Source organism: Eublepharis macularius, chromosome 4, assembly GCF_028583425.1.
Source record: "Eublepharis macularius isolate TG4126 chromosome 4, MPM_Emac_v1.0, whole genome shotgun sequence".
Taxonomy (NCBI): Eukaryota; Metazoa; Chordata; class Lepidosauria; order Squamata; family Eublepharidae; genus Eublepharis; species Eublepharis macularius.
Window position 1 is genome coordinate 25,172,014 of NC_072793.1, and position 16,599 is coordinate 25,188,612.

At 46.5% G+C, this 16,599-nt stretch overlaps 1 protein-coding gene across 3 annotated transcripts in view; it reads right to left on the minus strand.

Annotated features, from left to right (window-relative positions):
- Positions 1-2,844: 2,844 nt before the first annotated feature.
- Positions 2,845-16,599, minus strand: part of GAA (alpha glucosidase) — a 33,957-nt gene continuing 20,202 nt past the window's right edge. For all 3 annotated transcript variants that reach the window (XM_054978184.1, XM_054978186.1, XM_054978185.1), the window contains exons 13-20: positions 16,457-16,590; positions 16,055-16,206; positions 13,163-13,311; positions 11,549-11,690; positions 9,684-9,782; positions 9,322-9,486; positions 6,548-6,700; positions 2,845-3,943 (exon numbers count right to left, since the gene is read on the minus strand). In XM_054978184.1, coding sequence (XP_054834159.1) covers positions 3,884-3,943; positions 6,548-6,700; positions 9,322-9,486; positions 9,684-9,782; positions 11,549-11,690; positions 13,163-13,311; positions 16,055-16,206; positions 16,457-16,590 — 1,054 coding nt within the window. In that variant the 3' untranslated portion in view covers positions 2,845-3,883. The remainder of the gene's footprint in view (positions 3,944-6,547; positions 6,701-9,321; positions 9,487-9,683; positions 9,783-11,548; positions 11,691-13,162; positions 13,312-16,054; positions 16,207-16,456; positions 16,591-16,599) is intronic.

Below are 16,599 nucleotides of genomic sequence, written 5' to 3' on the forward strand. Positions count from 1 at the left end.
CTGCGTAACTGCTGTGCCGCTCGCGCATTACCTAAGGACTTTTGCGGGAGAGTTATGGCAGCGGCTGAGCTCACCCTCTTTGAGAATAATAGTTTAAAATTATCATTCAGAGCTCAGAAAACAGCATCGTATGGAGTAATCTTGTGGCGAGTCCACGACTGCAGAAAGACGTCTGAAGATTTTCTGTCCTTCGGGACCCAGGTACTGAAGAAGCGGTGCATTTTCCTTTCTGGAGTAAGGTCAGTTGTTTTTATAGTCAGCAAATAAGTGCTGCCAGGGCTTTTTTTCAGCGGGAACGCGGTGGAACGGAGTTCCGGCACCTCTTGAAAATGGTCACATGGCCAGTGGCTCCGCCCCCTGATCTCCAGACAGAGGGGAGTTTAGATTGCCCTCCGCGAGGGCAGTCTAAACTCCCCTCTGTCTGGAGATCAGGGGGTGGGGCCACCGGCCATGTGACCATTTTCGCCGAGGGCGATTTAAATTTTAAAAAACTCCCCCCTTGTTCCAGCTGACCCAAAGTGACGTCATTGTGCGGTCTTGAGTCCCACCACTGAGTTCCACCACCTCTTTCCCCAGAAAAAGAGCCCCATCATTTCTGTGGAAGTGAAGGTTTTCCAGGGATAAACATGAAGAACGGTGGGGTAGGAATCTGTGCCACTGAGTTACTACAGAGAGCAAACCATGAACTTTCAAGGAGCTGAAGACTTGGTGCAGGAGCGCCGGATGGACTAGCCTTTCAGGTATGTAGACAGGTGCTTCCCTGTCTGATGTTTCTGAAGCTCCACCCAGCCTGGTGGTGAGTTAAGTTACTGGAAGCTCATGACTGGTTTGCCCTTTATGTTCAGAGACCAGGAACAAATTTCTGGCTAAGACATCAGAGACTTTTAACTTTTTTCCAACTCTGACAAACTAGTGTGTATGTTGTCAGATGTCGATTCTTATGTCTCCTACAGGATGGCACTTTTTGCTTTAGCCACTAGGAAAATCAGAGCAAATGTGGCTTCCAAAAAAGCAAGTCAGATGGTTGTAATACTTGAGATTTTAAAAATTTAGAGCTGTAAATAGGTTTTAATTTGTAAAGGCCCATGGCCATATACAATAAATTTATCACCTACCATGATTGCCTGGAAACAAAACCGGGTGGCAACAAAACATAGCAAAGCCAGAGACAAACAGAAGAGTTAACTTTTTCAGACTTTAGAAAAGAGACAGGACTGACCAGGCCAAAGGGGTTAGTCTCTTGCTATGACGGTGATGATCTTAGTTTTGATCACTCTCTCTGGCTTGAGAGCCACAGCGGTGATCTGTGAAAGTATAGAAAGAGAACTTACTAGAACAGTAGCAATCTCTCTCATTTCTTGTTTTTTTCCTTTCATACGTGAAGGAATTTAAATCTCAAGGGCAGAGGGACTTAGATCCATTTTATGCTCTGGGCTACCATCCAATAATGGCTATTTATTTACTTTAATAATACCCCATCTTTCTCCCCAGGGAGGATCCGAAGTGGCTTACGTCTTTCCCCTCTCCTCCATCTTATCCTCACAACAACCCTGAGAGGTTGTTCTGAGTGTATCTAGCCCAAGGTCACCCAGCAAGCTCCCTTGGCAGAGGGGAGGACTGAATATGGGTCTCCCAGATCCTGCTCTGTCCCTCTAATGACTACAACCTCACAGGGAGCTAAACTACAAGAGACGAATTACACGAGGACGCTCTTGTGAAGGGAGTTGCAATGTTAGCTGGGAAGCTGAGTTTTAAAAGACAGATCGGAAGGCTCTGTCAATTTCCCCTTCTCTACAGAGCTGCAAAGATCACTCGCCAGAGGGTTTATTTCCTCATCACCTCCTAGAAGGGGAGGTGAAACTGACAGAGCCTTTGGGGAGGCAAAGAGGAAATTAACAAATCCTCTGAGGATTTATCTTTGCTGGCTCTGTAGAGAGGGGAAATTGACAAAGCCTTCTGATCTCTTTTAAAACAGCTTCCTGGCTAACATTGTGATTCTGTTCAGGTGAGCGTCCTTGTGTAATTCGTCTCTTATAGTTTAGCTCTGACTGTCAAGCAAGAGCAGTCCTCAATAGGTTTTGGTTACCAGCGGATAGTTCAGTCTTGTGACCTCTTTTATTATGCTTTGCTAGTTTGTAGTTATTTTAGCAATGTGGAGAATATAGTTTGCATTTAACTATAGTTTAACATTTAGAAGTGCTTTCTGGAGCATACATCCACCACCTTGGAAATGACAGGCCTGCATTTTCCTTTTACATGTTGGCCACAGTTTTTGTTTCCTGTGGCTCCCCCCTCAAGTATCACTAGGTATGCATAAGCCCCCCCCATTTCCTGTTGAAGATCTATCTATTAGGAATTAATTATAGAACCTTAGCTTGACAGTGGTTATTATTCAATCTTTCCACTTCTTTAATGCGATCTGTGCATCTTACATAAACGTATAGCTGTTTATTACTGTCTGTTCCATCTTCCTGAGAATTATTGTTTTGTGTCTGTGTCACTCAAGGGTTAACAACACTGGATTTTTTTTTAAAAAAAAACCATTTATAGGCTTTTTTATCACTAATCATTTACTGCTGGTAATAATTGCTGGACCAACAGAAGAATGGTCTGAATGCACCTGATCCTAGCTGCAGGATTAAAGCTAAGCCTGTCTGAACGGAGCCAGCACTTGGGCTGCTCATGACTTCTTAGAAGGAAGGTGAATGCAATGACCAAAAAGCGGAAGAGGAAACGTGAGACAGGGAAACTTTGTTCAATCATTGGCTCCCATACTAGAGCATCACCATATCCTTCTACTATCAATGATGGAATTCCAACACCACTTAACATAAAAACGGAACGTTCAGGAAAACTCTTTATTGGAAAATCACGCCACTTCTGATCAGTACTGAGAATACACCGCACATTTAAAAAATAAAGACACACCCCCCCCCCGCCAAGTTACTGCTGCAACGGTCTCTTTCCACCTTGCCTCAACAGGGGTGGGTCTTTTTCTTCTTGGTAAGAACTGCTTTTGCAGCAGACAACCTGCTTCTACGCAGGAAGCCCCTTCCTGAAAATAGGAATATTTGGCATTAACTGAATCAGCAGCATGCTTTTAACTGTTCCCCATCCCATCCCGAGGCTGCACTGAACTTTAAAAGGAAAAAAAACCATTGCTGTGAAATGCATGATTTGATTGTTTTGAAATATTGTAGTTCTTCCGTGGGGACTTCTACTCCTACTCCAACGCAGCACCCCTTCCATTTCCCTTAATGCTTCAGAGCTCAATCCATGATCGATGTAGCCAACAGGAGACCGGCCCTTGATTCCAAGAGAAACGGAACATGATAACAAATATGGCACACATCAACAGGACGGCCTTCTGCTTCTGCACTTTCTACTTAATCCTAGATCTGGGAATACCATTAAGGGAGCCCTGGTCACACAGCATTGTTCAAGGTGACACTTAAAATATCGCCTAGAAGATCCCCTGATGAAGCTTTTGTATGAAACACATAGGGGTCTACAAAATTTTAATAAATCTATTCACCTTGCACCTGGTTCTTCCCCCCCCCCCACTACACCAGAACAGCACCCATCTTCCTTTTCCGGGATTTTTGTCTCCCAGAAAAGTATGAACATTACAAGAGCGGCACAAGAAAATGGTGTCGTGGTAGAACAGCTCAGTCGTATTCAGACCCGGAGCGGTCAAGCATCTTGCTTAAATGAAACTTCGGGCTCTTTCTCCAGGAGAAACGGTCCTGCTTCTAGAGGAAGCGTCCTCAGATAAATCATCAAGACAACCCCAGTGTTGTGCAAAGATAACATTGTGCATTTATCACTAGTTTTTCCATTTCTCGTTGTGGTTCTGCAAAATCGATGAGCTTTCCTTCTCGGCTCAGGACCAGGTGATGACAAATCGCTCCCCCATCAGCAGAGAAAGGGAGATGTTAAGGAGCTGGAGGAGGAACAAAGGACAGTTAGTGGCAACTGCTCATTCAACAGTCAAGAACCACAAAGACGGATGGCATCACCTTTTGAGACACAGGAAGATGCAGGTGGACTCACAAGCCAAGAGACTGCCACCTTGCCTTTGTGGATCCTAGACATGTGGTTACTGTTATTCAGGGGTAGTCTTAGTGATTCTGGGACCCTGGGCAAAAGTCCAGAATGGGGCTCCAGAATCACTGCCAGCCCACTCTGACTGGGGCAAACAAGGAGTGGGTCTCATTCCATGCAAGATGGGCAGGAGCCACCACTGCTGCCAGAAGCCAGCTGCCCAAGCCCCAGATGGGGTGGGTGCAAGTGGTGGCAGGAAGCAGCTTTTTTCCCCTTTGATGGGGCCGGACTGTGGGCAGTTGGGCCTCACTCACCTATGAGACCCAGGGCAGCAGCCCCTTTTCCCCCTTGGCTAAGACCACCCCTAACTATCATATGCCCAACTGCAATGGCTTCAGGATGAAAAGATCCAATGAATGGGACACCAGTTCATTTAGCTTGCATTTCCATGGCAGCACATGTTTAAGACCACAGTAAGGCAACATAGTGGTGAAGTCTATGTTCCTGAACTCATTAGCGAAGCATCTGAGAGCCCCTCCCTACAATACAAAAGCCTTTTTGAATAATTCTGTTTTGCATCGTTTGCGGAAAGCTAGGAGAGTGGGGGGCTCTCCTGACCTCCTCAGGAAGGCCGATCCACAGGGTATATGCTGGTCTGAGCTCCTCAGAAGAAAGACAAGAAAGAGATATAATAATGGGCCAAATATTGAGCATGATGGGAGAGAACAAGGAGCAGAGCCAGGCACTTTGGGTTGACTCCAACAGTATGCACCTATAAGGACAGCAGATCTCCCCCATATTCCCACTCCTCCAGCAGTCCTTTCCAACCCCTGTAAAGTTTGTTCCCCGAGGCTGCAGAATGCATGTAGTCAAATAGCCATATGGGTTGGGAGGCTGCAGCGGGGAAAAGGAAAGGGGAGACACTGCCCTCTTCCATCAGCAGAGCTGCACTGACAAAGGACAATCTCATCCCTTTCCCCCTGTAGCCTCCTGACTAGAGATGGGCACGATCTCCATTACGATAAAAAAACCCCACGATAATGGCAATCTCCCAATCGTGACCTGGTGGATCGTTGTCTTCCACGGCAAACGATCCCGCAGTCGGGAGGGGGCTGGACCGGGGCGATCGTGATAGGACCGGGAAGCTAGACATTCAGGCACCAACAATCTGTTCCCCTGGCAACTGAGGCAGGGGAATGCCTGAGCTCTGTTTGAAACTTGATAATATTTCCCCTAGTGAGGAAAAGCAAACAGTTGTGAGTGAAAAGGTGGCTTCCTGAGAAAAATATAAGCAAAGTGATTGGGAGAGGAATGGGTTAAGAGAGAGAGAAAACTTTGAGTGCGGCTATCATCAACAGAAGCTGTTTTGCGCTCCTCCTGAGTTCATTCAGTGCCGTTGAAAGAGTTAAGAAGAGCTCTCTTCTCAGTGTTAACTCTTTCAAAAACCCCTTGCTTTGAGAGCAGCTATCAAGCTGTTTTGCGCACCTCTCCTGAGTTCGTTCAGTGCTGAAAGAGTTAACTGAAAAGAGATCTCTCTCTCCTCCCGGCTTCTCAGCCCAGTGCCTGCTTTTTGCAAGAAGTTGGTATGTGATTTGATGTTTCATTTGTGTTTTTCCTATTTAAAAAACCATAGGATCCGCGAGGATCCGTGTGGATCCTGGTTTTACTTTCTTCCTGTTTAAAATATGCTTTTGGAAGACTGGCTGCTTGCTTTTAAAATCGGGTGGGATGGAGGATTCTATCCCTGCTTTTTTTTTAAAGCTGGCTGAAACTTGTTGATGGGGTCTCTCTCTCTCTCTCTCTCTATTTGGAGAGGCAGGGACAAGTTAAAAACTCCCCCCCCTCTGCTCTAAGTGCGTGCGTGTGTGTGTGTGAGAAAATGCCAGGTTAAAAACTTTCCCCCCTCTGCTCTAAGTGCGTGCGTGTGTGTGAGTGTGAGAAAACGTCCCCTGCCTGAGGGGAGGTGGCTCGTCGCCGGGTTAAAAACTCCCCCCCTGCTCTAAGCGTGTGCATGTGTGTGTGTGAGAAAACATCCCCTCCCTGAGCGGACGCGGCTCGTCGCCAGGTTAAAAACTTTTCCCCCCATCTGCTCTAAGTGTGTGTGTGTGGGGGGGGCGCCCCTCTGATCCCAGATAGGAAACGGGACTTGATCGGAGTGAATCGGTGATCTGGGGTCGTCACCAGCGTTGATCCACGAACAGCTTGATCGGTATTTTTTTTGGGATCGTGCCCATGTCTACTCCTGACCCACACGGCTGTTCGGCCATGGCCTCAGGTTTGAAAGAACAACAGGGAGGGGATGCAGGAAAGGTCTGACAATCACTGCTTTCTGTTGGCGGGTCACTAGACCCAACCCTTAAGGCCTGCTCCATGACCATCTTTGTTTTGACAAAGTATGCTGCCCGCTTCCTTGCCGAAACAGCTGGTGCTTCTCTCTAACTCCCCATCTCTAGGAATATTGTGTAATGCAAACAGAAACAGGTGTGCCCAGAGACGCCTTTACCTTGGTGTCTAAGCGGTAAGAGAAGTCTGCAACGGGGATGCCGTTTGCCAAGACGTAACGAGGAGGGCTGGGGACACCCATTACCATCACTTTCTGCAGCAGCAGCCCATCAACTTGGCTATTCAGCTTCACCATCTCATTGACCAGCATGCCCTGGAACAGACGAAGGATGAGAATAACTGGAGAGCACAACAGTATGGGTGCAACCACGTTAAGCTCTCCACGTTAAGCAACAAAGGGCTTAATATTGTCTAGGGCAGGAATGAGGATGGGATAGGGTCACCTCTTCCATTTTTCATCTTCCCCAATAATCTGGCAGTGCCGGTAAAAGAGCCAACATGAGTAAATGAAGTTGTTTAGAGCCCACAGGAGAATCAGTTTCTTCCAGGAATCAGACAAGGTAAGTTATATTGGATAGGAGAGAATCAAAGGTCCCATCAGGACCAAACGACCTTAAGGAGGAGCAGATGGAGATTTTATTTTAAAACAAATTTATTGACTGCCGTAAGGATGAATTTCCATTGTGTGGCTCTTTGCAAAGAAGCATCAGCAAGGCAATGTTTGGCAAAGACACGAGAGAAAGAAATCCCATCCGTAAACCCTCCCATATCCCACACATCTGAGGTCAACCCCACATGCTCCTCTGTTATCCTAAAGGAGTAACAACAGCCGGATATGTCGTTTCCAAGGGAAGAGACATCACCGCTGCTAGCAAGAGGCAGTACCATCAACACACTAACCAGGGGCCATTTCGTAGAAAAAGAGCTGGAGGAACATATTAGCATAACTCATTAGCATACCTCATTAGCATATGCCATGCCCCTTGACAGCACTGAAATATGTCATTAGCATAACTGATTTGCATATGCCACACCCCCTGACATCACCTATCCTGGCTGTTTTGGACCCAATCCTGGCCATTCAGGGCCGAAATTGGGCCCAAAATGGCAAAAAGGGGCTGAAAATGGCCGAAAAGGGGCCCAAAATGGTTAGGATCGGGCCGCTGCTGAGCGGGAGAGTGATCCACCACCCATCAGAGGCCTGATCCAAGTCATTATGGCCTCAATCCAGGCTGAAACGGGCCCAAAATGGCCGAGGGTCAGGTGGGTGCAGCCACCTCTTTGGGGAACTACCAGAACTGTGTTCCTGCGTGTTCCCCCTCGAAATGAGCCCCCCTGACAGTAACAATATACATATCAGCCAGGCTTTTTTTGAGAAAGATTTGTTTCTACCACCACCTTCTCATTCAGACAGCATATATTAAGAACAGGGCTGTTTCCACACTACTCACCTTCTTCCGGAACAGGGCACAACGTCATGAAAACCCCCCGGAAGATATCGACTTCTCAAGCAACTTTTGTGTGGCGACACGCAAAACTCGCCCTAGAAGTCGCTATCCTCCATGTTTTTTTCGTGACATTGCGCCCCGTTCCGGAAGAAGGTGAGTAGTGTGGAAACGGCCCAGATGGTGCCACCAAGGGCTTGCGCCTTCCGATGCTCAGTGGTGAAAAGGCCCAGATGAAAGAACCAAGTATTTTCTTGTGGGTCAGTCTGGAATGCACGGCAGGCAATGGTTACATTCCACAAAAGGGTCGCCTGCACGTTCCAAGGATCCTGAGTGCTATCAGAACTTGCATGCTATGCAATGCTTTGTTAACGTAAAGTAGCAGCACAGGATAGCAGAGACAAGCCATAGCTCAGGACTGGGTGGGCTGGATGTGTGTTCAAATGGGCCACAGCATTTTGCGTTGTACCAACGCCAAGATTTTGGCAGAGGAACAGCATTATGCTTCTCTGCACCTGCAAGACTTTATTTAATGCATTTAGTTCTCAGCCAGTAAAAGTTGCAAAAGGCAAGGCTATAAGGAGAGAACTACAGAGGCACTAAAAAAAATTGGTGAGACAACTCCCCTGGAAACAGGCAGGAAATAAAGAAGTATAGCCAGGTGAAAAGACAATTAGAGAGAGGGGAACAGGTGCATTAAGAGCTTTTAAATAATCAGAAGAATCTCAGGGGAAAAGAATAAAGGGAATAATTGTTCACTGATGGCAGAGCAAAAGACAACGGTTTTAAATCAAAAGTACATGCAGATTAAATTGTATTGATTATATTGATTGTTCAAACTACCCAGGGAGGTTGTTGATTCCCCTCCTTTGGAGGTTTGCAAGTAAAGCAGTGAAGGCATTTTTCAAGGGATACTTCTGGGTGGGGTGGAAATGTACTGAATTATCTCTTGGGTGGCTTTCTAATTTGACAATTCTTCCAAAGGAAAATGGGGCACACCAGAGAGCCACCCCTTTTCTGCTCATGGCCAATGAATTGGCAATGTTTGCTCTTAGGACAGATGGGTCAGTAAGCTTGGAGACTGTTTGCATCTTTGATTGGATCCCACGGGCTTACTTGCGTAAACTAATCTAATGGGATTCCTTATCCTAGGGCACTGGCCCTTCCCGTTCTCTGCTTCACAACATCTTGGCAGGGTGGGATGGGGGCATACTAAGGGAAGACTGTATGCCTTTTCTACACAGGATGTGCAGTAGCAATTTGGCTGCACACCACTGTTCAAGGGACCTGCCAGCACAACCCGAGCAGTCCTATCCCCCCATTCGACGGGCCTTCTTTATTTGACGTTAGAAATTGTTCCACCCTGGAGACTTAGGGCAGGTAGCAAAAGATCAAAAGACAAATACGTCTTTAGCCTTCCCTTTTAAAAACATCTCTTTACTGCTACAGTTCCATTTTGGGGACCAGACTTGTTTTTCCAGTTACTCACGTTTCTTGCCAGAAAGAGGATCTGTGTATAGTCGCCCTTATCAAAAGTCAGCAGTCCTTCACCATCATCCCAGAACAGGTCACCTCTAGCCACCCCTTCTGACGTCAAAGCCACGCCCAGGGTCATCCCCTTTGTGCGGGACTCTGTGGTTGTTAAGGCAGGCTCCTGAAGAAAGACGATACATTCCAGCATCAAAGTCTTGGTTTCTCTTTAGTAATACACACACACACACACACACACTCCAACCAAAAGACCCTTACCAAGAGGATCCTGCAGAAAAACCTAGTTCTATCAGCAAAGACTCTGGGTGTGTGTGCATGCATGAACTGGTGATAAGGGAGAAACTGACAGAGGTGACCCACCTGCAATGGCACGACGTATCCTGCCCGTATGTGCACATTGATTGTGTCAAGTGGAGCTGATAAGAGAATCCACTGCCCCTTGCTGTGAATGGTGGATCCCTGAAAAGATATAGGAGAAACAGATACACAACGGGGTGCGCTTGCTGGGATTGGTGATAGTGAACGCACAAAAGATGCCCAAGATGCGCACAAAGTTAGTCACCAATAGGATTTGTCCTCTAGATGCCTTACTACCCCTTAAATGTTCCCTCCTTTCTGCTCACATCCAGGAATGGGAAAACAGTGCGCAGCCTGCGCTCACAGGTAATGCAGCCTGTTTACTAGAGTTCTGCCAGGGGTTTTATATTAGAGAGAAACATGGAAGTTAGCACTCGTTTGCTAATTTAAATGTATTCTCCTACCCTCAAAATCCATGTTAACTTCAAATGACTTAATGTTAGTTTGAACATTGGATAATTCAGGTCATTGTCACTTTGCAACAATCAAATTTCAAGGTTCTCTCTCTTGTACCTTCACCAGCAAAACAGGTACAAAAAATGACAGGCACCTGAGCACAATTGGGGCTGGGAACATGGCGAGGCTTCAAGTACAAGTCAGCTACTAGTCTCCTCGCAGAGCCCTCTGTTTAAATACGCAGATGTCTAATGGAGGGATGTGCTTGTGACCCAGGAACTCTGACATGATGTGAGAAGCTGCATTTGTCAGAGACGAAAAGGGAGGCATCCAGGGTGTTATAATGGTTAGAATGTCAGAGTCGGATCTGGGAGACCCAGGTTCAAATCCTGGCTCTGCCACGGAAGCTTGCTGGGTGGCTCAGAGCCAGTCTCACCCTCGCAAGCCGAACCTGCTTTACAGAGTTCTGAGGATAAAACTGAGGAGGAGGGAATAATACTGTAGGCTGTTTGGGGACCACACTGGAGAGGAAAACAGGATATGAACATCTAAATACATGACCGTCAGGAGTCATTCAAAGATCCTCTGCTAATATTGTGTGTCCTGACACCTGGGAGGATTCCTCTGAATCATCGCAGGGGAAAATCGATTTCCTGAAAATGTACACTCTTGTGACAAATGGGTTTGTTATTTAACCAAGGATATTCATTTCCACTAACATGATCCAACTCCTCTCTCTTAAATTTCTTTAAATTCAAAGATTTGATGTTTTTCTAGAAGACATTGGACTTTTATGTAATAATTCCAGTTGTTTAACTAATTGTTGAGATGATACTGACTTTACACGTTTACAAGTTTCCGTCAGTCTTTTAACTCACAGCTCTAACTCTTCATTGGAACAGTCAATTAATAAAAGCATAAAATCATACGAGCATTTATTTAAAACAGCCGTCCATTTCTTTTGGAATGACATATCCTGTGTACGTAACCTTGGATTCTTTTTTAATCTCAGTCCCTTAGGAATACATTCAGCTTTACAATATTCAACAAGTGTAGAAGCTTGAAGCTCGACTCTAATACGCTCTCTCTTAAATGACTCCAGTTCCTACCAGTCTCCCTGATGTTCAATGCTTCTTGATTGAACTACGATTTACTTTTATCTGCATTTGAATATGCAAACATTTGTTGCCAATGTGCCATGCTGCCTAAGCAATGTGACTGCAGAAATGAAGAGGAAGAGATCCTGGCAGTGCCACAAAAAACTAACCAACCGGTAAAGACCTCAAGAGCACCGTGCAATAGATAGAAAGGATGTGATAAATGTATATCTATTGTTAATCAAATGAAGAGAAGGATCATTGATTTTAAAATTTCTACAAAAAACAAGATGAAAAGTCACCGTCTCTGCCCTTTTGCCCAATGCCCACAGAGACTCAATCTAAGCCTTTACTAGAACAAGCAGCAATACTCACATCCAGAGGGTTATACCACGTGCCCAAAGGAAAGTAGCCACTGACTTTGGCCTTCCCTGCCTCCAATACAGGGGTGATGAGGAGTGCTGCTCCCCACATAAACTGCCGGTCGATGTTCCACGTATTGGGGTCTTCTGGGAACCTGCAAAGAAGGCATTCACACACACAATAGGTTGGAGATTGGTAGTCGCTGCTTTGCCCCCCGGCCTCACCGCCAACACAGCCTGCAGTGCTCCTGTTCCTGGGTGACAAGGAACCTCCAAGAAGGGCAAAAGAATCAAATTGGAGGTTTGTAGCAGTGTGCGCGTGCGGGGGGGAGGGCGGTGTCAGCAAAAGCCTGCCCCCTTCTTCCATGAAAAGAAATGCACTGCTGGGTGCAGCCCACTCTTGCATTCCAAGAGTTTTGTTTTGATCAAGAAACTGTCCCCGTCACCTGCCACAGTCTCCCTGCCTCGCAGCATCTACATTCAGCTGACACTGCAAAGGAATTTAAATCGAAAACACACGGATCTAAGTTTAGAACACTGCTCTATTGCAGAGGTTCTTTTTGTCCTTGACAAATGGACCATCCTTCAAAAGCTGGATGTACATCCAAGGCGCCTGCTCCTACGGATTTCTCTAAAACGGGGGACAAAATTGCCATGTATGAAGGAATGTCTCCTCTTGTATAGTCCAGCCTTCCAGTTAAGATTGTCCCTCTAAGCCCAGCGCTCTGTGCTCCTGCTCTTTTGAGGGGAGATGGATGGAAACTAGAGACAGGGGCCTTCTCAGTGGTAGCACCCTGCTATTGAAATGCCTACCGTCTGAGGCCTGCCTGACGCTTAAATGCCAACCTAAAATATTCCTGTTTGCCAAGGCATTTAAGTGAAGAAGTTTTAACCCACATTAGTTATCCGCATTAGTTACTCTTCTGTGATATTACGACCTGTATCCTGCCAGTTCTGACGTTTAACTGCTTTTATGTTGCTTTATGCTGTTGAAGGACTGTTTGTTTCATAATAATAACAACAACATTCGATTTATATACCTCCCTTCAGAACAACTTAACGCTCACTCAAAGTGGTTTACAAAGTATGCTATTATTATCCCCACAACAAACATCCTGTGAGGTGGGTGGGGCTGAGAGAGCTCTGGGAGAGCTGTGACTAGCCCCAGGCCACTCAGCTGGCTTCAAGTGGACTCATCATGACTCTTAGGTTAGTTTCAATTGATTTGTTCTATTAATTTGGATATTTCACCCTTTTGTTTTTTTTATTTTTAGCTGCTGAAGAGGCAGCATATCCATTTTCTAAATAAAATAACGTATCTATAAGTGACTCGTATACTTTTCTCCCCCCCCCCGCTCCCCCCCTCTCAATTTAGGACTGCTATGCTGGGTCAGCTGTTGTCTTCATACCTACTATTACAAAGCTGAGACCGTCTTCCACTTTCTTGCGCTAACAGATCACACTGAAAATGCAGCGCTCTGTCCCCATCTAGTGGAAGAAGACGGAAGTCCAAGGTCGAACAGAGATTCATGACCCCGCGGCAGCTTTTGCTCCCAAGTCCTAAGCCAAATGTCTGATGAAACCCCACCTGACTGGCTCCTGCCAACTCAACTGTCTACGGACTCACTCCAGATAGAGCGGGCGGGCAACCGTGTCTCCTGCAGAGTGGGCCTTGTGGAAGAGCGTGTAGAGGTAGGGAAGCAGGGAGTAGCGCAGGAGAAGGGCTCTCCTCATGGCCCTCTGGGCTGCTTCACTGAAGGCGTACGGCTCCTGGGGCTGCAAGGCAGAAAGGAACCAAATGAGGCGCATCATGTTGCTGGGCTCTTGCACCCGAAAAGGCACCCCCACACACACACTGAGTTGCTAAGATCAGATTCAGAAACTCCCAAACTTTCAGTCATCATCATTGCTACGTTCCTTCTTTCCGTGGAACACCATCACATTCGAAGGGATAGACCCAGAGGAGTTAGCCGTGTTTGTCTGTAGTAGCAAAATAGGAAAGAGTCCAGTAGCACCTTAAAGACTAACCAACTTTACTGTAGCATAAGCTTTCAAGAACCACAGCTCTCTTCATCAGATGCACGTGACGAAGAGAACTGTGGTTCTCGAAAGCTTAAAAAGGTAAAAGTAATCCCCTGCGCAAGCACCGAGTCATTACTGACCCATGGGGGGACATCGCATCACGACATTTTCTTGGCAGACTTTTTACCAGGTGGTTTGCCATTGCCTTCCCCAGTCATCTACACTTTACCCCCAGGAAACTGGGTACTCATTTTACCGACCTCGGAAGGATGGACGGCCGAGTCAACCTTGAGCCAGGTATTTGAACCTGGCTTCCACCAGGATTGAACTCAAGTCACGAACAGAACAGGCTGCAGTACCGCAGCTTACCACTCTGCGCCACGGGGCTCTCTCCTCTCGAAAGCTGATGCTACAGTAATGTTGGTTAGTCTTTAAGGTGCTACTGGACTCTTTACTACGTTCTAAGGGATGGAACTGATCTCCGTGGAGATAGATAGAAAGTTTCTGATCGGATCCCATTGCCTACCAACAGAGCACTGGGCATGTCATTGACTGCAACTTGCAACCTTGCATCAGGGATCATTACCAGCTCGCCGTGTTGCACTGCTGGCCTAGGAGCTTGCAGTGGCTCTTTGCAAGAAGTGTGCCACCTCTCTCGGCTTAGCAGTGACACACAGGGGCCCTGCACAGCCTCACAGCACCCAGAGAAGGGACGGGGCACACAGAGGAGTTGGCATCCATCTAGGGGCACAACACCCTAAAGGGCATGGTGAGAATTCTACAAAAGCAAGAAAGTGAAAATGATTTGATTGCTCATCGTTAAGTGGACAGGCAACTGCTGTTTGAAGTGAGGGGAATTAAAACGGTACTGGATACTATTACATCATGATTCTATTTACTCACCATGTGGAGTCCAGCGAACATAGAGTGATTCCGCACACGTTGGATAATGCACTTCCAATCCAATTTATAGATCATTTGGAACGGGTTTTTTCGTGTGCGGAACAAAAAACCCACCTCGAACGACAGATAAAGTGCACTGAAAGTGCATTATCCAACGTGTGCGCAATCAGCCTGATCATCAAGACAGAGCTGTGTGCCGAGTATGGCATTTGACATTTATCATTTTTGATCGCACAGCAGGCTTCTGGCAGTTGTGGCTGAAAGAGCACGGGCAATTATCTGATGACCTCTCAGAAGCTGGGGAATGCATGAGAACAGGGGCTCAGCAGGCATTCTCAGAGGGCAGGGGAAGGACCTGATAGGCCCAGCCCTCCACGGCCAGCAGAAACAAAACAAGGTAAGTGTATGTGTTGAGTGAAAGACAAGGCATGCATTATATTACACACATTCTCTCAAAACTAGGTAGCTTATGTAACACAGAACCACACCCTTCTCTTTGAACAATATGGATATTTTTGTTTTTAATGCGACATTTCGTGAGCATGCATCGAGGACACTGTCTTTCTGAAGCTAAGCAGGTCTTAATCTGGTGAGAGTCTAGGTAGGAGACCTCCTTAGAATTGCACTTAAAGTATCCTGAATTCCATGAAAGATGATAGGTCGGATATAAATGGATTTACAGATATATTATGATATAATCAGGGCTTTTTTTCAGTTGGAATGCAGTGGAACGGAGTTCCAGCACCTCTTGAAAATGGTCACATGGCCGGTGGCCCCGCCCCCTGATCTCCAGACAGAGGGGAATTGAGATTGCCCTCCGTGCTGCTGCCAGTGGCACAGAGGGCAATCTCAACTCCCCTCTGTCTGGAGATCAGGGGGCGGGGCCACCGGCCATGTGACCATTTTTGCAGAGGGCAATTTAAACTTTAAAAAACTCCCCCCTTGTTCTAGGTGCACACACTTTGCGCACATGCATGTGGTACCAAAGGCACCACCTCCGGGCACGAGTTGCCCTGCTGTGCTGGCAACCCACTGAGTTCCACCACCTCTTTTCCCAGAAAAAAAACAAACCTGGATATAATACACATACAACACAAGGGTAGAAATCTCTCCACTTCCTCTCACACAGGAGCAGAAACAACTGCGCTGGCCTTGTTGAGCAACTCTTGAGCTGCCCTTCTCGTCCTTTCCACTTCTGAAGTGCTCCAATCTCATTCCTGAGTGTCACTGGCCAAGAATTTCATTAACTCCTATAGAACTGCACATCAGCTCTTTTTCACGTTTCTACGAGTACAACTGGATCAGAGAACAATTCCAATTAAGTTAGGAGGAAACGTGAACCTTTAGCTCCTGTTCAGCAATGAATAAAGAACACCACACATTGCAACTGGATCTGCTTCTTTTAATGGCAGGAAGCCAAACCAAACAAACAAACACTATTTTATGGTTGTTTTACAACCAAGCAGGAGGAAATTGGGCCTTTGCACTTCAGGAAGGGCCACAGCAATAAAAATCCTCTCTAACTACGGAATCTCTTCTCTCCCCACTCCCATTCTACGTTAATTGTCAGATTGACCAACTGCCACCATCTTACCCTGTTTTTATGGTCATTGTGGTTTCGCATGAAGGGATAGAAAGCACCTAGTTGTGTCCAGCGCACACACAGCTCTTCTGAAGTGTTACCCGCAAAGCCACAAATGTCAGCTCCAACCAATGGTACGCCATAGAGATTAAACAGTAGCACCGCTGGAGGTAGAGAAAGGAAGATACATGGAACGAACTAGCACAGAACAACACTAATGGGTAAGTTCCGAGCATAGGCAGGTTGTGAGAGAGTCTATAATTGGGTGTTGGAGGATATGCAGAACTCCTGCCCAACATACAAGAAAATCCCCTCCTCCCACGCCTGCAGTGTTCCCTTCTCATGGAGTTCCACAGTTACTCAGGCAAAGCAGAATTTAGAGTCTTCGAGGGTTGCTCTTCCAAATATATGTACCTGGGATGCTGTAGTATAAATGTTCCCAGGTGCTTGCAACATCTCCAGTCCAGTGGCCAGCATAGCGACCATGGCTGGCAAAGGTGGAACGGGAAATCACAAATGGGCGCTTCCCTCGTACTTTCACTAAAGCACTGAGAACA